At 42.1% G+C, this 27,990-nt stretch overlaps 1 protein-coding gene across 1 annotated transcript; it reads right to left on the reverse strand.

Annotated features, from left to right (window-relative positions):
• Window positions 1-17,767: 17,767 nt before the first annotated feature.
• pim1 (Pim-1 proto-oncogene, serine/threonine kinase) lies at window positions 17,768-21,846 on the reverse strand. Its single transcript, XM_051425232.1, has 6 exons — window positions 21,402-21,846; window positions 21,019-21,125; window positions 20,861-20,911; window positions 20,310-20,676; window positions 19,585-19,761; window positions 17,768-19,471 (listed from the first exon to the last, which is right to left on the reverse strand). Exons 1-6 carry the CDS (start codon window positions 21,481-21,483, stop codon window positions 19,284-19,286), a joined length of 972 nt encoding a protein of 323 aa, XP_051281192.1. The 5' UTR covers window positions 21,484-21,846; the 3' UTR covers window positions 17,768-19,283.
• Between the last annotated feature and the right edge of the window lie 6,144 nt (window positions 21,847-27,990).

Below are 27,990 nucleotides of genomic sequence, written 5' to 3' on the forward strand. Positions count from 1 at the left end.
GATCCCCCGACTCTTCCTTTAGAGACACCCTGAGGTTGATATTTTAGTAAGTGAGTTTATGTGATCAATAGTATTACTGTTATTAATGGGTTATAGGAGTATCTCTATGTGTTGCTTACTTCAGTGGTTCTTAACCTTTTTCCTCAAGGGACCCCTTTTCTTTTATTTAGTAAACTGATGACCGAAGTTTTGGACTATTTTATGGATATTTCATATTATATTCAAAACTGTACAATGAACCCAAACAGTGAATTAAATAACTGCAGGAAGTTTGTGTAAAATAAGTGATTTGTGATTTGGATTAATTTTGTTCAGATTATTTTCCCTTTAAATAACTTTTTATACAATTATCTCTCTGTATTATATATTTCTTTTATATTTTTGAACAATCATACAGACTTATTAGGCTTCTTTTCTGACAAATTCAGTGTTTTCTTGTCCCTGACATGTGGCCATTGTTCTATTAGATTAGTTATTTTACATTTACCCTTCTTCACAGAAGTGAACCAGATGCTGAGATATAGGCCTACTGTGTATAATGTTTAAGTTTTATAGCATGCGTTAAAATCAAGAAGACCTTGAAATATTCAATTCAAAACCTTTATTTAAGTCTCAGAGTAAGTTAAGATAAGTTATTTAAAATAAGACAATACTCAGTGAAAACAACTGCACACTGAGGTGAAGGGATTTGAGAGCATCATGTTAAGTTGTCCAGGGCAGTGAGAGTGACTAAAGTCTAAAGGCAGATTTTCCGTGTTCAGAATAAACCCACGGGACTTGAAGCATGACACAGTCAGTAGGGCGAGTGTGATAGGGTCCTGTGATCCAGTTCAGCATATGTGTTAAGTGCTTATCACGCCTCTGTGTCAGGGAGGACCATCCAACTTTGTTATGCAGAATGCAATGGTGAGTCTCATAGGGCTCTCCGGTAATGAATCTGAAGGCTGAGTGATACAGACTAGAGGTTTGAGAGTGGAAGCAGCAGTATGTCTTTAGATTGAATCACCATAATCCAGGACTGATAGAAAGACTGCCTCTGCTGTACTTTTTCTACTATTCAAAGGGAAGCTGGATCAGTTTCTGTACAAAAATCTGTGTTTTTGCCGCAGTTTGGTTATGAGATTTTCGATATGATGTTTAAATGTGAATAATTCATCAAGCTAAATACCTACAGCAGATATTTATACTCTGAGACTCTCTCAATATTGCTGCCATTCAGTGTAGATAGGTGGAGACTGTTTAAATCAATATCTCTTGCTCTAGACACAAACATGAACTTTGTTTTTCTTACATTTAGTATTAGCTTAAGTTTGATAAGAGCATCTTGAATTGCACTACAAGAAAGTTGTGGGTTCTTAGTAGATAAACTCAAAGGGATCTCTCGACCTCTGACCTCAAGATATCTGGATGAAAATTGGTTCTATGGGTTCCCATGAGTCTTCCCTTTGCAGACATGCCCACTTTGTGCTAATCCCATGCTGTTTCTGTATAAAAACCATGCAGTTTTTTGCATGTGGTATAAATGTGTTATTCTCACCTAGTGGATTTGTATATTTCTGCAGACTGGGGTCCATAAACAGTATTGGAATTGCATAAGTTGGGAAGGACTGGAAGGCTGAGACACATACTGCAAGTGGAACTTACTGCAAGTGAGTTGTTTATTTATTGCACACACAAACAACACCCAGCACTGAACTTTGACCTTCCACATCCAAGGCCACACCTGCAGTGGCAGGGAAATTCTTATAAAATATGAGTAAAAAATATCAAGCACCATATTACAAAGTGAAGGTTATTGGCTGACTGTTTTGCTTCACATTTGACCCTGATACATGATCAAAGAACGTTTATGGTGACTGGCTGCAAGCACAGCTATACAAATAATACATTTTTCATCTTTAGCTGTTTAACTGGACAAGTTTTGATACTATTTGGTACTGGTTATTTTGGTTGATACTTTAAAGATATTGTACCGATACCCAGCCCTACTGGCAGTATTTGTATATGATTATGCAAGTGTTTGATTCAACTGAAAACAATGGCTTTTCCACGGTATTCTGCATTGTGTTCTGTCCATGCCCTGACAGATTGTGTTCATGTGCTGAGTGATTTGATCTGATACCGTTCAGCTCAACCTTTTATCAGGAGAAAAGTCTATTATATATCTCATTATCACTGTCTGCATGTACTGTATGTGTGTCTACGTTGACTGTTACAACTGTCTGACAGTGGGCATGTGTGCATGTATTCATATTTGTAGTGCTAATATGATCACAAGGCCTGGTGTGTAGTCAATTATCACCCTCTGCTCTGTCACCACTGTGTGATGATAAAATCCTGTCTACTGTTGTGAATGGGGCCAGTAACGGTCAAGAATGTGACAGACAATTTCAACACATAGGAACTCCCAACTCATGTACATTCCAACTGCAACACACACACAAAGTTTTGATCACCTGAGTTGGCTCAGAGGAAGCAGAATCACAAACCCCCTGCACACACAAACACCCAGCAGGAAGAGTCAAGGTCAGTTCCTGTTTTTGTACCTTTTTGAGTTCTTCATTACTATAAACTGCAGACCGCACAATCCCCAGTTTCCTGTGCTATTAATGACTGATTAACAAACAACCCAATGGAAAGTTCTGGGAGTACAGTCAGGGGAGCTTTATATAATTGATGCTCAGTGGCTACTGACAGGCTCGCCCTACTCAGCAGTTACTATCAGCCTGGCTGGAGCCGGAAAGCCTGCACTCATAGTGTGAGAGCGGGAAATTTGCTGGATTATTTTAATCACTGCTGGAAAATGAGCCATTTACAGAGTGGAACAAAAGGTGTTTAAAATATGCTGGCTCATACAGCTTGATCCCCAGGAATGCTCATTACATAGAGTGCATAAAACCAGCATGTCTCTGTGTAAGCAGCAGGTAAAAAATAAATGTATTTTATGAGTTAAGACAATGTGCAAAGGGCACAAACATTTAGAGCGTGTTCCCGCTTGTATTAAAGGTAATTGACCCTTCATAAGCCCCACCCCTTTTGGCTAGCAAAACTAGCTAATGAACTTGCTAATCTGCAGCAATAGATATATGTGTATATATATGCATATGTATAATTGTGTAAATACATAAACCCACTCATATACATACACAGGGAACATATAAATACAAACATATGGAAGATAACACAAGAGGGAAAGAATAAATTAAAAAGAGACAACAGAGATAAGTAAACAAACAAAAAGGAGATCTATAAAAGGCTTGCCTATAGAGGTGGGTTTTGAGAAGTCGATTAAATCAAATGTGATTGCGGAAGATAATTCCACAATGTTGGGGCTAAAACAGGACTAAAAGGTATGGTCACCTTTAGTTTTACAGTTAGATTGGGGAATGGATAAAAGGCCGAGATTTGAGGACTGGAGTGGCCGAGGATTGGAATGAGGAACAAGGAGATCTGAAATGTAACTGAAGTGCCTTATATGTAATCAGCAAAATCTTATAGTTGATCTGGATTTTACAGGAAGCCAATGAAGGAATGCGAGAACAGGAGTAATGTGGGACCGACGGCTGGTTCCGGTTAAAAGTCTGGCGGCTGCATTTTGGACTAACTGTAAACGATATAAGGAAGCTTGACTGAAGCGCGTGTAGAGGGAGTTACAGTAAACAGAGAAAAGGAAGGTGTGAATTAATAGTTTGAAATTTCTGGAGGACAAGAAACGTGAATTTTGCAATATTTCGTAGCTAAAGAAAACAGGACTGGACTATTTTTTAAACATGATGGTTGAATGTCATATACTGGTCAAAGATGATACCAAGATTCTTAGCAGTGGGTCTGATATTTCTGCATAATGGTCCAATAAACTGATCAACTGCAGAGTCAACTGTCAGGTCCAGAAAAAAAAAACACACGTCATGGAAGCAGCTGAACAAATGACCCAGAGGAAGCATGTACAGGTAGAACAGAACTGGATCAAGAACCGACCCCTGAGGGACACCACACAGCAGGGTAGCAGAGGAGGAAACATGATTTTTTATGCCGACATTAAAGTATCTATTTGTCAAATATGTATTAAAAGAGCTTAAGGCTGTACCAGAAATGACAACGCAATTCGGTAATCTATCAAATAAAATGGCATGATCGGTGGTATCAATGGCAGGAATGGCATTGAGAAGAATAAGGATGGAGCTTTCACCTTTGTTAGCATGTCTCGGTGCTATGCTTTTGGCAAAAAGATTTAAATTTGTCAAACAAATTGGTGGTGGTTGGTTAGCTGACTAGCCAACTAATGATTGATGCAGATTAGCTAGCCATCTCTTGTAATTAGGTAGGTACAAAATCAAGACACAGATTTTAAAATGGCTTTTTAAATTAGCTGGCCTCTCATGTACCAAGGCTGAGTCCTTGCTGCAGCGGCCCAGGGTTCGAATCCGACCTGTGGCCCTTTGCTGCGTGTCATCCCCTCTCTCTGACCCCCTTTCCTGTCTGTCTTCAGCTGTCACTATCAATTAAAGGCAATAAAAAAACAAATAAAGTTTAAAAAAACAGAGCAGCGGGGGAAACCCCTGGTTTCAACTATTGTTACTAACTAAATAAAGTTAGGCTTAGTGGACGTGACGTCAGGACTTTGGCTCTCTATAGAGCATATATGTAGCATGTAGCAACAATAAAATAATTTGTACTACTTTCAACATGCAGTCTGATATCATTTACATCTGTTACTGAAATAATCACACACACATTTGTCCCACACATTAAATGCATTTAACACATTCATTGATACATTAGATTACCAAATATTTGTTACCATATGCAAACAGGAAGTGGGAGATTCCAGTCAGCTTTTGAACATATTTCGGTTTGTCTTCCAGTATAAAATGTTCCTCAGCAGGAAATTGATGAGTTCAGCTAGTTTAGCTGCCTTACTAGAAGCATCACATAATGTCCAATAGCCATTGGAGTGGCCAAGGTCTTTTTCTGCTGTGGAGTGCCCCCAATTCTTTTGTATATAGTTTTTTCACAACCTCACCCAACCTGCTTGAACTGTTTTGTTTCTGTGACTTACAGTGGGTGATTATTATTATTTGTATCTTTCTTCCGCCACTTGGAATCCTGACAGGAAGTCTGACGCATTGGATTGTATCTTAATAAAACCTGTTTACTGCACCTGGATCACCTTCATGCTACATTCTTAATCATAAATCAAAGCAGAATCCATCACCTCAGAATAACCACAACAACAGAGTTGAGAAATGCAGGTTATCGACATCATTTCCAAGAGTCTCATTTCCAAACACTCTCTCGCAGAGGATCAAAGCCCCTAAAGCCAGTACTAGCAAGCAGAAGCTTGAGCATTGCCACATCAGTGTTCTTTATTGGTTTTTCAGGAATGAGGAAGTGTGTGAGGCAGCATCTTTACGGGAAGGCAGTGAGTGTTAGAGGGAGGGGCTAATGGGAATGCATGTGGGTGGGGAGGCTATGACAAATATTTGTTAAGACAGACAGGAAGAGAAGGACAAGAAGAAAGGCAAAGTGCAAAGGTGGAAAACTTTAATTACATTTGAGTCTGGGTAATCACATTTCTCATCTTACTCACACAGTCTCTGTGTCTCTGTGTACCCACACAGCCTGTGGATTAGTATTGTTACTGTGTTGCTACTTGCAACCTCTTGGCAAACCTGACGGTTATTGTGAAAGGAAATTTCATACCAGTGTCTTATTTGGCAAACTGAAGGATTATTCAAAAAGGGAATTATTGTAGCTTGGGGCAATGATACGCTGTGTTCTTTTTCACAATGTCGTAAAAAGTTGGTAGAATATGTTCCAGCTGAAGGAAATCACAAGTAAACAGACCCAGGCACACACAGCATGACAGCAAAAAACACATTGTGCAGAAACATACAGACACAAGTATGTTTCACAGGTCAGTGCACATGATTACACCACCTTCTTGATCTGTGTACCAAGGCTGTGTGTATGTGTGTGTTTTCTGTAACTGCATGGAAAGTCTCCTGACCATTCGCCCTGCATTGCATTGCCGTGTCTGTGACTGTATTTTATGGTCCATTTCTGCTGTATCCATTTATTCACTGGCTGACACAGAGGGAGAGCAGGCTGACCTTTTCCCTTAAAGGACGTGGCAGCAGCCGGCACAATGTGTAAGCCGGTGAGTCAGTCAATAGGAATGCGGCGCTCCCCCTGGCATCTCCTGGAAAACCTACACAGGTTCTCACAGAGATGAAGAGTTTAGAGCGGGAGTTCTAGGAAGGATCACCCTCTAACTGATGCTGCTAACCCATATTTCTCTTCTCAGTCCCATCTGGGGACATCTTCCTTACAAATGGCCATAAATGTATGTTTTTGCTCTAAAATCCTCCTTTTAGAAAATTGGTAATTACCCAAAACTATCAAACACACTGTGTACTCTTCCCTTTGAACTAACAGTCTATTCCCTCTATCTTCATCCGGCACTTGGTTTAATGGCCAATGACGTAATCACTGTTTTAGGTAACACTTAGTCATTAGTCCCTCTGAGAGTCTCCCAACTGAAAGAGACATTGAACCAGGGCAACCTGGTCGACCTGGTCTCAAGCCCTGCTTGTTTAGCCCTTCAGCGAATTGTCACTCCCTTAACCTCATTCTGAAAGACAGGAACAAATACCAGCAACAACTGACTACTGTTGAGACAAATATCTGTGACAATGCTACTGAAACTCAGCGGAGCTCAAAGGAGGAGTTTCCGTCTTGATTATTTAGGCATCGATATAGCCAATGTGCAAGTGGTAGCCTATTATACATGCTGCTAAATTCTACTGCTACATTTATTGATTTTAAGAATACCTCAACATTTTGGGAAATACACTTTATGCGCTCTATTGCCGACAGTTAGATGAGAATTATGTATGCTGTATGCTAAATATGAAGCTACAGCCAAGAGGTGATTAGCCTGGCTTAGCATAAAGACTAGAGGCAGCTAGCCTGACTCACCCCAGAGCTCAAAGATCTGCCAACCATCATCCCTAAAGCTTACTCATAACATTATCTTGTTTGTTTAATCTGTACAAGCAGAAGTGTAAAGACAAGCTGTGGTTTTAAAGGGAGTTACATGCTGCTATCATTTATCATTTACTAAGCTAAGCTAATTGCCTCCAGCTTCATTAACTCTGTCCTCAGACGCAAGGGTGTCACATGATGTACAAAATGTAAAGCCCTTTGAGACAAATTGGGAATTGTGTTTTTGGAATATATAAATGAAACAGATTTGACTTGATTTAATTAGTGTATTTCCCAAATTATCAAACTATTACTTTATGGTGACAGGGTGCAGTAATTGGACATTTAATGGTGCAAGAAGGAGGATGACAGCACAGGTCATGGCATCAACTCAACACACACATCATGAATGCAGAGCAGAACCACATTTTGTCCAAATTCCTTCTTCAGAAGCTTCCTCAACCTCCCCTTCCCATAACCTTTCAGATTCAAGGACCCACTGCCTCCCCCTCCCACAGCCTATCAGCTGCTCAGGGAATTAGCCAAAGAGAAAGTCAGGGTCACCCCTGGCTCAGACAACTTACTCCCACTACCCTGGAAACCCAACAGGCATCCTGGAGACAAACACAGAGCCACTGAGCTACCACCATGAGTTCCTGGACTCCCACACTTCCCAGCCAGGCCTGGGAAAAATTCTCAGTGAAAATGTTTTAACTGAGGCAAATAAAAGAGAAGAGGCTGTTTGGTGAGAGGCTGAGAACGGGCCTGTGTCAGCTCAGAACTCCTAATTTGTTCCTCAGCTTGAATGTCCTCTCTGTTGTTTTCTTCTGGTGGATAGAGGAGGGAAGTTTAGCTCTAGTTTCTTGAATACTTATTTGTCCTTCTGGCCCCGAAATGAATTTCCACCTAGCCTCGTGGTAAACTCCCTGTCAATATGTAAGAGCTGTAGTAATTATTATTTTTAATCAACAATGGGTCAGATGACTGCGTATATATGATGTGAAAGGTGTTGCTTGCAGTTCCCCAGCTCTGAGGGTCTGTTCAAAGCCAGATGTGGCGTCAGATGATGATCAAACAGCCACACTCAAAAAGGTGAGCGATGAAACTATTAGCCAAACTGTTTGTTTGACTTCCTGGTTCTTCTTTGGTTTACCGCACTTATTGTAGCTGTGGATGTACAGTTTAGCTGTGCAATGACGCATTAAAGGGGAATTTGGCAACTTTTTCAACTTAATAAACCCGTTTAGAAATCATTTGCATGGTTAAATGGCCTGTCGCCAGGTGGAAAACCAAGCTTGTGAGAACAAGCGAGAAACACAAACTGCTTTACGGCAATTCCACATAAACGCACACGCCCCCCTCAATACCGGTTAGCCACTCCGGCTATCAGAACAAGCGACGATGAATGTATTACCCATCTCGGTAGACACTGCTCAACACGAAAAAGTTGCCCGGCAACAAATGCACATCAGCAGCGGTAGAAAGGGGGAGGAGGGTGCCGCAAGTGAGTTTTTTTTTTACGACAGTGTTTTGAAATAGCTGTAGGGGGAGCTCGTTGAGAAAACATGCGACGACCAAAGTGAAAACCAGCAAAGAAATGGCTAGAGTTGCCAAGTTCCCCTTTAAGACATACATTTCAGGCGCAATCACTTTCAGTTCACCACCAAATAAAGTGGACTGCATAATCTGGCTAAAATATTATGTCTCATCTTCTGACGGCTTTTTGCCATCTTTTGTTGTATTGCTGTCAGATCTAAACCAATGCTTTAGTGAGCATGACGTTTCCTAACTGATCGAAATGATGGTCAAACACAGAGTACTGCACAAGTTTTGCAAACCTGCACCTGCAGAGCTCAGTACCGGAACCAGCCCGTTAGCCACAATTAACAGGTTTTATTAAGAATTTATATAACAGGTACCAAAACTACAAAAGTAAGACCCAAGTTGTAATAAAGAGGGAATGTCCTGAGGAGGGCCCTCCTAAAAAACAATGTATAGATTCATACAAACATAATCCTCTCAATCATAATTTACCAGCCATTATATGTATATATATATATATATATATATATATATATATTTAGTGAGTAGGCTATATAGCCACTGCGTCTCTGTCTGTATCCTGGATGCATAAAGAGCTGCAGGTCTGTGTGTGTGTGTTTGACTGAGGGCGGGGCTGAGCTACACACACACACACACACACACACACACACACACACACACACACACACACACACACAGACTAATGGCAGTGGCTTTGGCTGCATTCACCCAAAATCCGGCAATGTGGTTCCCTCCTGCAGGGTTGTGCGGAGGCGCGGCCACTGTTTATTTGTGCTTTAGAACTTAACCGCTGTGAAACAATCAAAAACGTTTTATGTCTCTGATTCACTCCTTTGTTCTCGTTAACGCCGCTCCCTCACTTCATTCACTCTCTAGCTTGCTCAACCACCTCTGCCCTCGCTCTCGCTCACTGAGGCGGGCAGGAGGGAACAACTTTGAATTGTCTGTTTACAAAGTGCAACCAACAAGATCTACTCATTATGGCCTTAAGCCAAGTGATGTTGTTGCACAACGTTTTAAATTGAACCAACTGGACAAAGGGGATTGTCTGATGTGGAGCATGAATATTTCAAGAAGTTAGATATGATCAATGCACATGTAGTAACTGTCTTTGATTTCATTTCACAGATACTGAGATTGTTGTTCCCATAATCTCTTATCAACTCTCTTTTCTTGGGAACTTCAATGAACAATCTGGGTGGGAAAAAAGGTTGCAACAGGAGCACTTGCACAATGTGGAGGTGCGGATGTAGCCAAGCCAAACCTCCTCATACCGTCAGCCTAGAGCTCCTCGCTACCTCCATGTCCAGGCTTGTTCGTCATGGAGGTGTAACGTGGCCAGGGATGGCCGCTACCCGTGGGATCCAGCATAGCTGTTGAGAGAGCTGAGGTGGGGCGGAGAGCTGTCCGCCCTCTCTCCCTCCCACTCTCATTATGAAGTCTGAGTCATTCATAAAAATGTGAAAACAAAGTCAGCACCATAACTGCCTTCATGTGACTACAAGTTGAGTAGGAGAATGACTGCCGGCTGTCTTCTCATGCAAATTAGATGAGTTTACGCAGAAGACAGAGAAAAACATTCTTACTTAATGAGGCAATAAATAACACCACCATGGGAAGATCAGTTGATGAGCAAATGCTCTGCTTCTGTGTTTGCTTTCATTAATTTCACACTCTGCTGTTTCCTATTTGCAATGAATCTACACATGTGGTCGTCGCACAAAATACAACCATCATCATTGGCGCTCTGAGAATACTTTATTGCTCTGTGCAGAAGCTCAGGATAGATAGTTAGGATGACTTCTGTGATAGATAATTAACATTGTAAATTAAGACCTTAGGGATAATGAAAAGTTAATTACAAATACATAATATAGGTTAGACATGTCCTTCTGTGCCTTTAGTAAATCATATGGATGCCAGTTGTTTCATCTCTCAGTTTTTGATTAGATTCTTAATTTACTGCCTGTTCATACCATTCTCTTTTTGTGTGCATTTGTTTTATCCTGCTTGAACTAGCAGATGGGTGGGGCTAACTGACACTGCATTGTAATACGGTGTATTATTGTGGCGCTGTCGTTGTAGTGCAATCGATGAACAATGAACTTGTTTGGCCAATAAAATCGAAAGGTACCCTCTGAAAGAGAACTACAAGGTTGAGAGACAAAATAATGAGATTGTTTGTATGTCTTAAAAAAAACAAAAGAAACAAATGTTTACAGGAATCAAAATGCTATTAGTTCACTGTGTGTTTACTTGATTTCAGTAAAATTCACAAAAAACAAGAAAAAGACATGCTTACCCACACCCACCAATATCTACAGCCAATATCCACAGCGATAAAACATACAATACACCGAGAGAAACTGCATTTATACAGGGGCGGATCTAGAGATATATTAATGGGGTGGCAAGAAGGTGGTCTTACTATATATACACAGTATATATGCTGCATTATATAGGCTGCAGCAGTAAAGGTGGCTGTAGGTAACCAGTATCCCTTTATCAATATTCTATGAAGATGTAGATATCGGATTCTGACAGCAATGCAAAATGACCTCTATACATGTGTGTGTGTGTGTGTGTGTGTGTGTGTGTGTGTGTGTGTATACATATATATGCCATACTATCCCTCATCTCATAATACGAACGGATTGTGCTATGCTAGCAAATAAAAAGAGAGAGAAAGAGAGAGGGATAAATTGCGGTTTTGTGTGATGATCAGCAGCTGGTGGCCATAGTTTTACCCACCTTTACCACTACATCACTGTGTGACTCATTCTGCTGTGAAGAGATGGAAACTGTGAGCTCCTGATCTGTGGAAAGTCATTTTTTCAACCTGGCAACAGACAAAACTCCTTAGAGGCTAAATTTGACTGAGCATAGCAGCCAGGGTGGCCCGACAGTCTGGTGCCCGAAATCCCTCCACCCCCAACCCACACACACACACACACACACACACACACACACACACACACACACACAGAGCATGGATCAAGTACTGAAGAAGAGCAGAGTCGGAGCCAAGCCGTGACATCTGGAACAGTGTTGCTCAGTGAGGAGGCAGTTCATCCCGACCTTTACTGGAGCATCGCACCCTCAGTTCTACTGGAACAAGTGACACTGGCTCTATTACTCACTTAATGTCTGTGTGTGAGTCTGTGTGTATGCCTGTACTTCTGCCTTTATGAGGTTGATGTGACCTCATCAAACAGAAAGATGAAGGAAATTCTCCACGATGAAGACAAAATACTGTATAGATAGATAGATAGATAGATAGATAGATAGATAGATAGATAGATAGATAGATAGATAGATAGATAGATAGATAGATAGATAGATAGATAGATAGATAGATAGAGATTAGGTTTAGGTTAGAGTTGCACGAAGTTCCTCAGTATAATAAAATAAATGCATGTGAGCTTGCAAGCTTTCATTATGACCTTTACCAGAAAGTAATCCTGACAGTGTTGCCCAACAGCTCCGGCTCTGCATCTAACCGTTGCAAGGAGGAGGAGGGTCATAATGCAACAGTTGGGCTTTCTGTGTCTTTCTCAGAAGAACAAGGTGCAGTACATGACTTACAGGAACCAGACAAAGACGAGCCAATCAGCTCTTATTGGTGAGGCGGTGAAAACTCTCAGGTCAATGATGCCTGCTGAGACCAAGGTAAAGCACAGATGAGAAAATCATATTGCATCGCAGCCTCTGTAACGTGATCAAAGCAAATGACACGCTCATTGACTCATTATCACACATCAGGTCTCTTCAAGGAGACCCAAATTAGTTACAAATGTGTCTTTTCTTCTGAAAGCTAAACATAGACAGTGCTGTTCTAAAACCTCTCTGGTAGCTGGTGTCCTATTTTTGTGATGACTCAGTGTTGAACTAAGACAGTCAAATGAACTCTGGGGGGGAGAGAGTGACTCACTGACAGTCCATGCAAATATAAGTATTTGACTGAGTACAGTTTGCATGATTAGTCCTACGTGTGTGGGGAAAATTGTGGTCGACAAACAATGGTAGCATGAACAATAGGACAACACAGATCACTATAGTGCCCAGATACAACTAAAGCTGCTGAAATAGTAGTCAGCAGCTGGTAGGCTGATTTTGTTACGTTTGGACAGATCCTGACTGGCTGTTTTTCGGTTTCCAGTCGTTATGCTGGCTGCTGGCTTCGATAAGAAAAGTGATTCAGTGTATTTCCCAAAATTTCAAACTATTTTTTTTAAACCTGCAATGACTTTGGCCTATTGGAGGCAGCGGAAACAATCTGATGAATTATACGGCTAAATGCTCCAATTCTATTTTTAGTTTTTTACCTATGACCCTGTTTGCATCTCTTAGAGCATAAAGGCTCAAGAAGTAGAACTTGACCCAAAGAAGTCCTGCTTTTCAGCTTAAATGCTTGCAATCTTTAGAACAATAGAATGTCCTGGCTGCAATTTAGGACGTTCAAACACACGAACCAACATGCAGAGTTTGATGTGGCATGTGGTGGTTCTCAGAATGAGGGGGGAAATGAGTGGTGGTGTCATTCGCGGAAACTACCTGTGGTCGCCAATATGCTGTAATCTTTTCAAGGAAATTGTATGTTGTCTGAGTACCTGCAGAAGAAAGCCAGCACCAAAATGACTACTGAAGACTGACACTGCAGTTTAAATTCATGTTGGAGATGACATTTTATTTTTAGGGCTGGTTTCCTTTGACCTCTGTCTATTATTATCTGATACAAAAATGTATTCTGTGAGTTGCGCGTAGCCTCCACTGGTCTTTGATTTGGTATTTTTGTGACTTCAAACATGTATGTCTTAGAAGCCGGGGCATTTAAACATGTCTGAAAATACTACTACTTATATCAGTTTTAAATTCAACATATAATTTTCAAATAGACATTGCACAGGTGCATATGAATCTGTCAGTATTCTTTATTTTAATAGCTTATTATTGTATGCATGATACATTTAAACAAGGAACTACAGGCTACCTACACGTTATTGTTGGCCCAGTTTTATATGCAACTCAATTTTACACAACATATGTAGTAGGGGGGTCCCTGCTCCATCTCTCTATTAGCTCTTTGGCCTGAAATACGTTGAAGACCCGTGTCTTAGAATCTTTCAAGGATAAAATGTGAGATAGATGGGATGAAGGCTTGCAGAAGTAGATTGCAGATATTACAGATATCAGGGATAGCTTGAGGATTAGATGGGGCTGAAGGAGTGTGACCCACAGAGGTTGACTCTGTAAGTGTGTGTGGAGAGGCATCAGTAAAACCCTTGGGATGATCTTGACTTGAAACCTGTTTTGCAAATGAGTAATGTCCTAAACAATAATTACCCATGTGTCACTTATGCAGCTCCGCCTAAACTGAAACATAGAAACATGGGGTTATATGATATATTATATATAATATGAGAAAAGATGCCACTTGGAGGTACAAATATAGAACTTTTGTTTTGGCATTTCTCCAAATTGGTACAGTAGAAATGCTTGATATTAAGTATGTTTTTTATTCATCATGGGCGCATGAAACACTTTAATGTAACATATTTTATTTTAAATGTAGGTTTGAATTATAGCTTATTGTTCTTAATACCTTTATTTGGAAAACCGGAAGTGAATACGCTGTAAATTTAAGTGCGGCTGATTTGACCACGGAGATCGGAGTAACGGCTGGCTTGACCGCAGTTATCATATCACAGTCGTTATCTCGAGATCTCGAATTAATTAACTCGTTATCACGGGAAAACGGAGGAAATAAAATGTATGAATGCATGGCCCTTTAGGGCTTCCGTAGTTAACAAACCAAAGTACTGGAGAAATTCATATTTTGATCGAATGATGACGCTAGATAAAAAAGTTGAGAGCTCACTAAAGCTATTGTAATCCATTCGACAGGGAAACATCTGTACCAAATTTCATACTATGACATTTCATATCACTCAAAACCACTAATTTCAACCTCATGGTGGCGCTAAAGGAGATGTACGGGGATTACCAAAGTCAGTATGATTCACCCTCTGGGGACACTGAATGTCTTTGCAACATTTCACAGCAATTCATCTGATATTTGTTAGAGATTTTGGATTATTAGAGATATTTCAGTTTGAGCCAAAGTGGTGGATCTGTTGACACTGCCATCCCTATAGCCACATCACTAGCATGGCTAAAACGTATCCTTAAACCAGCAACAAATGATATTTTGGTCACTCATGGGCAGCAGAAACAGGCTAAACACGACATTAACATGTCATCACATTTTAAGTTAATATTATAAATGTGTTAGCCAGTGCTTTTAGGCTTCCAGCAGACACTGAGGATCATTAGCATTAATTTGGAGTCTTTGCCTTTCCAACAAATATCAAAAGTCCAACATTCACTTCAATATTCACTCTGTTTTGGTCTCTAGCTCCTACAAGTTCCACTAACAGCTCACTGTCAGCTGTTTGGGGCTAGGCAGGTAGCATACAGCTTTAGAGCTTGTTACCAAAAGCAGCTGCCTGCTGCATCTGAAAACACCTTGAGAGCTGTGAGACTGAGCCAAAACACTAAAATAATGAGCTGAAAGAATCTAAAAGCTCAGTAGCACTGAGGGGAACTGCAGATGCTTTAAAGAGATGGTACAATGATAGCATCATGGCCTCCGCATCCATCCATTCAAATCACAGCTGGTAAACACACATTGCATTCACCTGACAGACACTAACCGAGGCTGATGGGAGCAGCAGCGTTTCCAGCCTCCATGTCATTGGCTGTTGTGTAAATCTTGGTTTTGCTGTAAGTGGGGTCCCAGCAGTGCTGTCGGGGGGGGATTAGCGGTGAGGCCAGGAGTCCCACGGGGGGCATCACAACTGATTAAACCTACAACTCTTATCTGTCCAAGGGAGCAGATCCATGATAGGCTGCTGCCTGCTGGTTACTATCAATGTCTAGATTAACACACAACAGCATCTGCAGCTTGTTAGTGGGATTTAACCCATGACGACAGGCAGTGGCCCACATTCCAGCTGTACACTGGCAGAGGGGGATTATTGTATATCTAATGGTGGGAGAAGTACTCATATCCTTTACCTAAGTAAAAACATTACAATTAACAGTGTAAAATATGTAATAGTCCTGCAAGTATTATCAGCAAAAGGTACTTACAGTTGAGTATGCATTATATTATTGGAATATGGTAGAACTTTATATGAAGGTACACATATCAGCATGCATATTAGTAGCATATATTATTTAGTCATTATAAAGCACCTATTAAAGCCTTATTCTGCATGACCGTATTCTACAACTACTAGGCCATTAACTAAGAGTTTTCCCTCAACAACCTCCTAATTATTGCTTATTGTTGTAAGTAAGAAAGTTGTACATAAATTATGATCTTAAGTATGGACCTTATGAGGTGGTAGTATCACAACAATACTCATTCTCTCTTAATAACACTTCATAAATATGGCCTTATGTAACAAAACACCAAACTACAAGTGCTAATTAGGAATGTGAAGCTATATCGAGAGCCAGTTAGATTCAAATCAGTGAGATGAGAAATGACTTGTGATATCAGTTGTGGTATTAAAGCAAAGACATCAGTTTCACATCACAAAAGGAAATATGCATTGTGTTGCAGTTTATACCCAACCTCAGTAATAAAAAAGGATTCTATCATTTGGAGAGAGAAAATATATTTTGTAGACTTTTGCCTGAGAAAATCTTTTTCAGTAATTTTTCAGTCTCATTTTGTTAAAAGAATCATGAGAAAATTGTATTGTGAACCCAATATCATGAATGGTATGGAATCATGAGTGGAGTATATTGTTTCATCGCTAGTGTCCAAATAACTGTAAATGAAGTCTTTCTTACTTACTATCAGTAAGTAGTAATTATTAGGAGGATATTGACGGGAAACTAGTAAAGAACAGATCTTGAGTCAATGTAGTTACTTTCCACCGCTGATGAGGAGCAACCAGAGCTTAACCCTTTAATAACCACTATATTTAGTATGTTAAGGAAAAGCCCCCCAGAATTTTTCTGTTAAAAGGTGGAAACACAAGATCTGCTGTGAAAAGTGTCAAAACGTGACTACACAAGATAAAATCTATCTTTCACATATTTGTCGTGCCTTAATCGATTGAATTTCTTTTAAAAACGCAAAAATAAGGTCAAGATTTATACTGAATCAAAGCACATATTATTGAAATGAGGTTGCTCTGTATCCAATAGTACGAAGCATTTGATATAACTACTGTACTGTATTATTGACTGTTACTAGGGGTTACTCATTTTATCCCACATCTGCAAAATGGCTGGGCCAGGAAAAGGCTAAATGTTATGATTTTGTAACAGTCCAGAATATGTGTGTATCAACAATGATGAAGGTCTGACATTCCTGACCCATTGTTCTAGAGGTGTTTTCCTGGAAAATTTAAAAAGCTACCCCTAGTGAGTAACAGCTATCAACAGGATGTTAAGAAACTGTAGCCTCATTCCTTGACAGATTTAAAGACTTTCATTTTGTGCTTCGCCCAGCTAGTACTAGTAGTGGTAGGTTGTAGTAAGTAAAGGTAATTATAAAATTTGACTGTGGATATAAGGGTAGATAAATGATATTACACAGAACATACAGTACATGGCTGTGTAAATACAGGAGAGACATTTTGAGAAGTCTCCATTTAAACCCCTAGCAGCAGCTGAAATCCTCATGTTCAATTTTTGTCTGTGACATAAGCTGTCTTGCATGTGTGCATTTTAAGATAGGTTCAGGGAACTCAGAGGGTAAATGAGTTTTACTCACATCTAAATCAAACACCCTCTCAAACAGTACGAGTCCATATCTTGTATGATTGAATACTTTTCTATCAGTAATGATTATTTGCCTTTCTTAAATATCTGTGTGTAGTAGGAAGTCAGTTGTACGCATGATTTGAGCTTGTTTTCTCATCTATATGTAAGCCCCCCCCCCACCGGATACGGAGAGTAGATGAAGAGATAAGAGAAGACAGGCTGGTGTCTCCTCTTATCTCTTCATCTATTCTCCACACCCGCTGCTTCTCTGCAAACAGGAAAGCTGCTCATTCTGACCCACTAAATTCTATTTATGTACAGAATGTAGCACTGTTAAACTACTAAAGTCAAACTTAACTGTATCATACAACACATTTTTTTTACTGATACATGAATTGAATGACTGATGATGAATGATGAAAGTAGTCATGTGTCATAGTTTAAAAAAATATTTATTGAAATCGTATAAAAATAGTTTCTAACATAATTTACAATTCTAATTTGAACGGATGAAAAAACAATCCAAGCTGCAATCATTACACCAGACGTTTTTCTCTTTCTCGCATCTTTCTCTCTCTCTCTCTCTCTCTCTCACACACACACACAAATACATTCGTACACTCACACAAACATTCACTTGCTCCCACAGCAGACAACAGCGTAACAAAACCAGTTACCATCAGTAGACGTTCAATGTGTAGATACATTAAGATGGAAGTGCTTTTCAGGACTATTTACACGTTATTTACATTACATACACAAACATACACACAGGCATCTGCTCTTTTAAAATTTCAAGCCATAAATATGGTAAAAAAAATCTTCTCATCTTTGTTTCTTTTAAATAATCCGTGGGCCCTTCAGTGACTGTGGAATGAAATACACGCGTACAGCCGTAATTCTCTCATAAATAAATAAATAAATTCTGCGCTCATTGAGTGTGAGAAAGAAGTCACAGCAATAATAAATATCATTATTATTTACAATTCTTGTCTCCACCAAATTTTAAGACCTGTGTGAGGCACTGTTTGAACATTAAAAAAAAAAAAAAAAAGAGCAGAGGATGTTGTATCTCGGTATGGTTAGGTTTGCATTGTGGTGTGCATTCAGGTGGATGTGAACAGGCGCTTCGCCCAAGCCTTGTGTTTGTACACAGGTACAACAGGAAAAGAGGAGGAAGCGGAGGTTGTAGAGTGGAGGCGGATGCTGTAGTAAAAGAGAGTGAGGTAAGTCCAGTGTTTTTTTGTTGTTTGCACAGGTTGCTGCCGGAGCTATGAGGTTGTCTGGTTGCTAATGACATTGGAGTAGTGATAGTAGTGGTTGTAAATGGCATAGGCTTTACTGATCTAGGCCCATGAGAGGAAAACACACAGCAATAAACAATATAAAGCCTTGTAAGGAGCAGAAAGGCCATCGAGAAGAAGAGCCTTTTTGCTTTCACAAATTCAAGTATTTTCAGGGTCCCCCAACAATCTAACAGAAGGCACTTTTTTAAAAAACCACGCTCTTCATCACCAGCGCCTCTGCTCTCCTCACTCTAGAGAACAGAGGGAGAGCACAGTGCGGCGAGAGGTTACATAACTCAGACTGTTCGCTTGGCGTTCAGCAGAACAGCGGGCGCCCTCCTACAGACTGATAAACACCTGTTGCCTGGGTCAGAGTCCAGCGAGGATGATATTCCGATGCTGACGTGGGTCGACGGCTGGGAAAATCAAGTAGTTGGGGTTGTGAGGGTGGAGAGGGTCTGGCCTGCCGAGTTGAAACCAAAGGTTGGTGGTCTTTTCGTGAAGTCGGCCTCCTCTCTGTGCAGTCCTTTACCTTACTTTCGTCTGGGCCGTCAGCCAGTGCGCTGCCCCTTTCCCTCCCTCCTCCATTCTGCTTCGAGTCTGTTACATAAAGTATTTTTGTAATAGTCAGCGCAGTCCAGTTTGTACCGGAGCGAACCTCCATCACCGAGCTGTGGGCTCGTGGCTGATGCTGTGCAGCCTGATCTCTGTAGTTGTCTTCTCTGTCTGCACTGTGGATGGGACTACTGAGGAGGACGTGCTCTGCATCCACGAGTGGTTGATGATGTCCTCGAAGGATGGGCGGTCGGCCGGCCGCAGAGACAGACACCACTTGATCAGCTGCTGGCATTCTGGAGGAGGGGGGAGAGGACATGTGATAAGTCTGGAGCACTAAACTGAGAGTGAACTATAACACACACACACGCTCAAAAAGCTCAAATGTGTTATTGCAAGGTGAATTTACCTGATGAGATTCTCCTCCGGAAGAGGACCTGCCCCCTTGTGATCTCCTCATCGTGTTCAAATGGGATATCCCCACACACCATGTCGTACAGCAAGACACCCAGGGACCAAACTGTGGCAGAGCGCCCGTGATAGCGGTGATATTTGATCCACTCTGGCGGACTGTACACTCTTGTGCCTGTCAGGTGGGAGGAAATAAAGACAAACACACCTTTAAAAACTGTAGCCTTGTTAAATAACAATGCAATGATGAAATGAACACAACCACCAGAAGCAATCTCTTGTAACTGATAATCACTTATTAAATCCTCAAACTGAAAACGAAAGCAGGTTTATCAGCTGAGCCTGTTTCTGAGGGTATTATCTGGGCTCAGGTGCCAGGGAGCGTGACAGGCAGTGTTATGTGTGTGAGAGAGGAGTGTGTGTGGGAGGGGGAGCGGACATGTGACTTTGTTTACAAACTTTGAGTTGTAAAAATACCACTTCCCCCCAATGGGGGGCGCCAAAGCAAGGGTAATGCCGCTCAGCCAGTATTAATAGGCTTTTGCAGTGGGGGATGTCAGAGATGACACAACCTCGGAATTCCTGCCGGGGTCTGCGGCCACAAATCATAAGACTAAAGAGCTCCACTGGCCTGAGACGGTAAAAACAGCCAGACTCCCCACTGTGAGCAAGATTACTAATGACAATAAAACAATTATCAAATACACCACATCGATGACTCACCGTCAAAGTCTGTGTATATGGTGTCTTTGAGGAGGGCTCCAGAGCCAAAGTCGATGAGCTTCATCTCCCCGGTGCGGAGGTCGATGAGGATGTTCTCGTCTTTGATGTCCCGGTGCACCACGCCGCAGTTATGGCAGTGCCGTACGGCCTCCAGCACCTGGCGGAAAAAGCTCCGCGCCAGCTCCTCCGGTAAGGCACCTTTCTCCGTGATGAAGTCGAACAGGTCCTTGACGTTTTCGGGCCTCTCCATCACGATGATGAAGCTGTCCGGTCGCTCGAACCAGTCCAGCATTTTGATAACACCGCGGAAGCCCGTCCCGACCTTCTTCAGCAGCACTATCTCCATTGGGACCCGCGAGCCATTGGGCTGAGGACAACAACAAACAGCATTAATTACATGTGTACGTGCTAAAATAACGCCCAATTGAAATAAAATACTGTAAACATTTCACTTAAGTGCCTTTTATAAAAACATATTATATTATTCCATGTCAATTGTGTCGATATTAGCAATAAAACTGTTTAAATATAAAGTAGACATCGTTTCTTACCAGCTCTCCCCACTCTGAGACTCTGTCCTTGGCCACATGTTTGACAGCAACCTAGCAAAGAAGCAAAAACCCGCGTAAATTACACGTTCAACAACATAAAGCAGCTGGTATAAAGTGCAATATGTCCACCAAATATTACAGTAATAATGCATACTAACCGGAGCTCCGTCGGCTACCCTCGTACCGGAGTAGACGGTACCGAAGCCGCCGCTGCCCAACACCGCGCCGACCTGATAGAGCTTCTCGAAAGGCTCCTTCTCCTTCACTGCAACCAACATAAACACAGCCGGTTAACACCGGGGACTCACTCTGGAAACACCGGCACACACATAGCAAAGCAACGGCCCTACCAAGCCACCGCAATACAATAACACTGATACTATGTTGTAAATAAATGATATTATGTCTTAAATGAACTCCCGTCCTTGAGAAGGAGCGAGTAGTAGCCCATGGTTGGACTGAGCCGCGGTGAGGAGCGGGCTGCCAGCCATTGCTGCAGCTCCGTCCTCCATGACGACAGAGTGGAAAAAGGGCGACTAACCTTGGTGAACTTGGAGCTGGATTTTCGCCGGCATGTCTACGGTGGAGATGTGGGCCAGAGAATTGAGCTTGGACAGCAGCATTCCTTAATAATATCCACCACAGGTCAACGACGTTGTGTTGGTTTCTTCGTTTTCTTTCTTTAAGTCTGGGTTTGTAAGAGCAATCTTATTCCGATAGTGCGACTCCCCCGTCTCCCGTGAAGAAGTCCACGTTGCAGCGACAATAATGCGGTAGGGATCCTCTCATCCGGAGGGAAGAAAATCTTGCTTGCTTGTGATCCAGGAAAAAAATATAGCCCAAAAGTTCGTCCCGGAGTATGGATGTAAACACCGGCTGGTTCCCGCAATGTTTTGTAAACAGAGTGAAATTCACGATATAAACAGAAAAGACGGTGAAACGACCAGTGCCTCCGTCAAACAGCGGCTCTTGGACATAACGAGCGGGAGGGGGGAGGACGGTTATAACACAGTAGTAAGAGGCGGTGCGAGGCTCTGGACGTCACCCGTGTCCCCGCCCCCTTCCGCTCTCTGCACCAATAGAACTGCAGATACGAGTTGCGAACGAAAATAAAGCCAACCTCATAACCGGTTGGGCCAGACACAGACGTGGCGGGAATAAAAACGCGGTAAAAAGGAGGGGGGGGCAAAGTAATAATTATGAATTCAAGTCGGAGAGAAATGCAAATCCAAAGCCAAGTGCTCCCCCCGTCTCATCCTTTCGCGGGAAATTGACTCAGGAATAGAAGATATGAATAGATTATTATTAATAGGAAAACTATAATTGGCCGGCAGCTCTTTATTTAAACTGGACGTATAATCTATGTTAAACAATAATTTCGCCACATTCGATATTAAAGTCTCTGTAAGTTTTTATTTCTTCCAGCTTCTCTTGTTGTGTCTGAGAACAGAAACAGACCGGTGCTGATGGCTGCACTAAAGCAGCCGCATGGCTTAATAAAGACATTTTGCACAAAGAGACACAAACAGGCCTTTACAACCTGAGAGCAGTTCATCAATTGCATTCCAGCTATTCTAGCCCCTACCTGATTATTTTCACATTAAACACAGAGCTTTATAGGCTGTAGTGAAGTCTAGGACTGTGGTCTTTATTTGAGTTGCCTGACAATGCCTCTCAACTGGCTGCGCATCAAAGCGCGCAGGAGAGAATAGGCGCATTCCACTCATTCTTTCAAACTGGGTGGCCGCGTTTGCAGCCCTTCACAGGATGTGGGAAACTAGAGATAAAAAGACTTCCATTTACCTCCTCCTCCCCCTCTCTCTGCTCCTCCTCTCCACGCCCTCCTTTTCCCGCGCATGCTATTGTCTGACTTTTCTCTCTCTCTCTCTCTCTCTCTCTCTCTCTCTCTGCCCTAAGTTGTGTTTTCCTTTGAAATGTCAAGTTGTTGTAAAAAAAAGTTGTAAAAAGTCACGCTGATAGTGTTTCATAAACATGTAACATGACAATACATCTCTATCAAACTGGAGGAAAGTTAATTGATAAGGAAGAGATGTTTATTTAATTGTTATTTATTTACTTGAATGGACTTCTGGCAGCTGCACTAGTCCACACTATCATCCAAACATTTGCACGCATGTATAAATAATTCCTTTCTTAAATGCAAATTGCATGGCAGATCTGCACACAAAAATAAAGTTTAATACAAACCTACGCCATCTTGCTCACAAAGTACTATTTTAAAGTGTTTGCAGGTCACCCTGGCTGACTGGAATGTGAATGAGAGCACAGGAGTGTTCGTACTTGCTTTTGGGATGCCCAGGGCAAATTCCTTTAATACCTGACATGCTTGAGACAATATGCAAAATGGGTGCTGAACCATGCCAACCATCAATCATCACATGTGAAAGTGTTAGTTAAAATAATGGACAGATTAGTACACTGCAACCAGTTTGTGTATATGTGAGTGTGTAAACATTGATCACACTATTAAGTCCCGTTTTAAGGCTCTCTTATAACTCTTCATATTATTGAATCTGCACCTGAATGTGTGACACATCTATAGCTACAGTAGTGACACCATAGTAATAGTAGTTTAAGCACCAGGGGTTTAATAGTGTCCTGAACGGTGCAGAGAGGAGTGTGCGAGTTCATGCTCAGTCAGGGGCATTGGAGAGGTGTGTGAAAGTGGAGAGAGCCAAAGCAATGAGTGTGACAGTGACCGCAGGCCTATGAAATGCCACAAGTGAGCGCATCTCTGTGGGGCTGCATATATCCCTGCCTGCATGATCAGCAGGGCTCAAATGACAGCCACCTAACCTCATCTGTCAGAAGGACAGATTATTAGTTGCAGCGCTTGCTTTGAGACCAGCTGCTCGTTCCAGTCTCGGGAAGTCTCAGTTTCCCCTGAGGAGAGGGCAACAGGTTCGTACTGTAGAGCAGGACATCCCGGTTTCTATGTCCGAGATTGCCTTGCAGCCCCGTATCTGATGAGCTTTTGTCACAGTCGCTCAAGTTTTTGCCCCCTTTTCCTTTCACACATCGGTCCAGCACTGCGCGCTGGCCACAAGGGAAAATAGCACTGTGGCAAAAGAGTTGGCTTACATAATACGTCTATGAATTACTTCCTCTTTCTGGATAAGAAGAAACTCTGGCCACAGGAAGGTTTCACAACACTTATATTTCTCCACCGAGAATGTTCGACAATAGGTGCACATCCACTGGGCTGTATATCAAGTTTCTGAATATAAGCATTTTTCACTCCATTGAGTGAACAGCGGTCGTGTTGTGATGAGTTTTAAAATGTAAGGATCTCCTCCTCTAGTGTCAAACTATGCACATACATCATTCTGCACAGTGAAGATCAAACATCACACTGTGGGAACAAGAAGAAAAACACATGTTTGTGTGGAGAGGGAACGCAAATGTCATTTTCACTGTAAGCAGCTCATGTTCCATGTGAGCTTGATACTGTAAGTTAGTTTCCTTTTTGTGCAACATCGGTGTCTCAATTGATGTTGCAAAGTGAAGCTTCCCACAAACACTGTTATCTACCTGACCCTTCAGTACACCCTTGACCCGGTACTCCGGCTCCACCCTTCATCACAAAAGTTATGACACTTCCTATGTAACATATTAACCAGGCAGGAAGATGATTCACCTCCCCCCGTGTGACCGCTCAGACTATGCTTCATTCTCTGTCCCTCTCCTTCACTCTATTCTGCCTCCCCGGATGTTGTAAAAGGCTCAGCCACTTGTCCGCACTTAAAACACTTGTTTGTGCATCAATCATGACGGCCAGCCAATCACCTCTCCAGCTGTCTGCAGATCTCACCTGCTGCCAAGTGGCAGGGAAAATGAATCCGGCGGTGGTCGAGACAAGTGTGGGCCTGCTCGGGGTGTTTGATGGCTCTCGATACCCCCAAAGGGTTAAACAATGGATAATGGATAGGACGTTGGAGAAATTCATGTCGTGAGATAGTCACATAACATCCTGGGATGGAAGGATATATAATTATGAGATATGTTAATTTCTTTGTGCTTTATACGTTCTGCGTGTAATTATTGTAAACGGTTTGTTTAAACTGCTGTGGCTAGTTTAAGTGAACGTTCACCGGCCTTTCTTTAAAGATGCACATGGTGCAGATGACTGTGTTAAGGGTTAATGGACTTTCTCTGTAATTTTCCCCATTAACAGGTCCGATCCTCCACGGCCAGCCTCGCCATGACGGTAACTTTGAAACATACCAGTGCTGCAGATGTGTGAATACTCCCAACTAAAGCATAATTGCTCTTTTAATATTATAATTGCTTGAGTCTGTGTGAGCCTACAATGGACTGGAATAACCTCTCAACTGTAATGATGGTAATGCAGATACATTTACATTCTCCTAATGGATAGGTTTGAATGATGCAAACATGCGCCATCTTTTAGTGGCAATTAGACTTCATACATGCATACTGAACATAACGAACAACGTGTGCATGGATCCTTAATAGAAATATGATCTAGAAAAAAATAGGCTACATTCTTCATAATGAAGCTTTTATGTCTGTGAAGACCATTTCACACGGGCATCATAAATGGGACCATTAAGCCATCATCTTCTGAAGCGCTAATGTTAAATCACTCAAAGCACCCTAAAAGTCATCTGTGCGCTCTTCACTGTCAGCCTGGATATGTGGCGGCCGGTGCGGTCTGCAGAAACAGAATGAAGCCAGGTGTCTCATGGTGTTGTGCATGCCTTGACAGTGATTGAGAAAGAAAACCCCATAATTAGAGGAGGGTCATAATACCGCCCTGCAGCTCAGCAGGAAGAGCAGCCTTGCTCCTCTCAGACAAACAAAGCCTGCCAATGTCAGTTATGTTGATTGAGTTGCCAGACAATGAGGCCTTGTGGGTTTTCTTTTAGACTTGATCATCAGGAATTCATCGATTAATGCAGGCTTGTAAACATGAGGAGATATCGCACAAGCAGTGTAACCTGCTCCGGTCCAGAGTTTCCCTGGTCTTGCATTCGGAGAAAGTTATGGTTGGCAGCTGCCCACTCTGAGAACACGGGCCCAGAAAGCCACGCCACGCTGATACGCACTTAAACACACACATACACAAATAAACACAAACACTGAAACATTATCTGTCATGTTTCCAAATTAGCCGCAAAGGCTTTTTAACTCTCCCCAAATAAGGAAAACATCAGCATGTGTGAAAGTTTGTGTGTGTTTGTGGGGTGAGGCGGGGGAGATATTAGGGAGGGGGAATTATTTTTAGAGGTGTCTTAAAGGAAGAAGGAATAGCTGTGTGGTGGGTAACCTCTGGTGTGGCCTGACCTCTCCTCAGGTAGCCTCTTAACCCCTGCTCTGCTCAGGTCCTGAGAGGTTTTGACTGGCGGGGCCATGGGAAAAGATGCCTTTGGACATCAAAGGCAGGCCCATGTGGGAAAGCATCACCGAGGGCCTGTAGTGAACCCTAAAGGTCACCACGGGTCACTTTTCATGTCAGCACAGGCCTGGTTTGGGGTCAGAGGTCATTGGCATACCTGTCCAGCGCCAATCAGACTGTTCTTTCACGATTTTATCCCCACTTGTCTCAATTAGGGGTTGGGCTACTGAAGGGCCCATGTAAGGTTTGTTTATGGCTATTGTTGTGCTTGTTAAGGAGGAGGATATAATCTGTGTGTAAAAAGGGCAGGATGTTTTTAAGGCTGTCAGCAGTTGCAATAATAGTACTGCGGACAGCTTTAGACCTCTCCATATGGGGGTTCGGATCGCAGGAAATAACACATCCTTGTTTATCCCACTGATTCCTGTTGACACAAGTGATTATCTATGAATAAAAATCCATGCTATAAAGAGTCCGTTAACCCTGTGATATTGTAAAATAAAAAGAATTGTCATTAGTATTGGAGTAAGCAATGTGGTGGGTGTATCCATTGTTGGTGTGCAATTGAACATTCACTAAACCCCTCCCCCAAACAGCGACTGTCCAATAATAACTCAGCAAACAGGAAGGCTTTGAAGCACAATAACAACAATGTGAAGAATTGGCTCTAATGTTAGCTGCACACTAGCATCCATGGCTAATTAGCTTACAGTAGCATTGCTTCTTTAGCTAACTACAATATTTGTGGAATTACAGGTTACAAAGCCGGGAGCCAGTCCTAGATGCTACTTTATCAGAGTTTAGTAACATTAGGGGCTGTGTGCACTTAAGCAAACAGCCAGACTCCTTATGTTAGATAGTGTTAGTGTCAAAGTGAAACAATGAACAATACTGGGGCTAACTAGCTACCATGCAAAACATCTAGCTTTAGCCTCCACCGTTTAGCATGGTATCAACTATGTAGCCCTCGTGTGCATATTTCAGACCACTTTACAAGATTAGCGTTTTAAAACAAATCTGTTGGAAACATTCAAAAGTCAGCCAGACTCATGGTGCTAACGTTCATTAGCTAGCTACAGCTGATTAAATCTGCTAGCAACAGTTGTCATTTACTGACACATCAATGGTTGAGCTTTTGTTAACTTCTGTGTGAACTCCAGGACCCACTGTTTCAAAAATGACAAAATATTTCTTGTATATATCTGCCACTATCAGGCTATCGTTGGAAATGGCGTACAGGCCATAATAAGTCAGGCCACCCTGACAGGTGTAGCAGTAGCTAAACGTGACGGGACTTTCTGCTAACCAAACCCATCCTAACATGACGTCTGTTGATTTACAACACCACCTTGGCTTTGCACCAAAACACCACAGTCAGCTCGGCCCTTCCAATGGTGTAATGGCTTCAAGGGTCGTGGAGAAGTGGGTGGACTCGGGGGAGGGGGACGCCATGTGCTCTTGGAACGCGAGGAGATAGCGAGGAATGTGCTGAACCAGGAAGAGGGCTGCTGGTGTCCCCTTCCCACGGAGGTTAGGAGGAGAGAGGGCTGGGAGGGGGGTCGGGGGTTTTGTTGTTTAGTGGGGGCTGTACATTTATACACGTGGGAAACAGACAGTAGTGACATATTAAACTGCCGTCACACAAACAGCCCAGTGACACTGTTGCCAGTCACTGCTGAAGAATGTCTGGCGGTGGGACTATTTCAAATTTCCCACAGGGATAGAGGGGGTTTCGCCTCTGCACTTTCTT

This window comes from Dicentrarchus labrax, unplaced genomic scaffold, assembly GCF_905237075.1.
Source record: "Dicentrarchus labrax unplaced genomic scaffold, dlabrax2021, whole genome shotgun sequence".
Classification (NCBI taxonomy): Eukaryota; Metazoa; Chordata; class Actinopteri; family Moronidae; genus Dicentrarchus; species Dicentrarchus labrax.

Bases quoted from the DNA above. Each gene is read 5' to 3' on its own strand.
- pim1 (XM_051425232.1), bottom strand. From the start codon at position 21,483: ATGCTGCTGTCCAAGCTCAATTCTCTGGCCCACATCTCCACCGTAGAC. The intron at 20,912-21,018 runs GTTAGTATGCAT...CTTCTTTGCTAG, and splicing joins GGGTAGCCGACGGAGCTCCG to GTTGCTGTCAAACATGTGGC. The intron at 19,762-20,309 runs GTGAGTCATCGA...CCCACCTGACAG, and splicing joins CATATACACAGACTTTGACG to GCACAAGAGTGTACAGTCCG.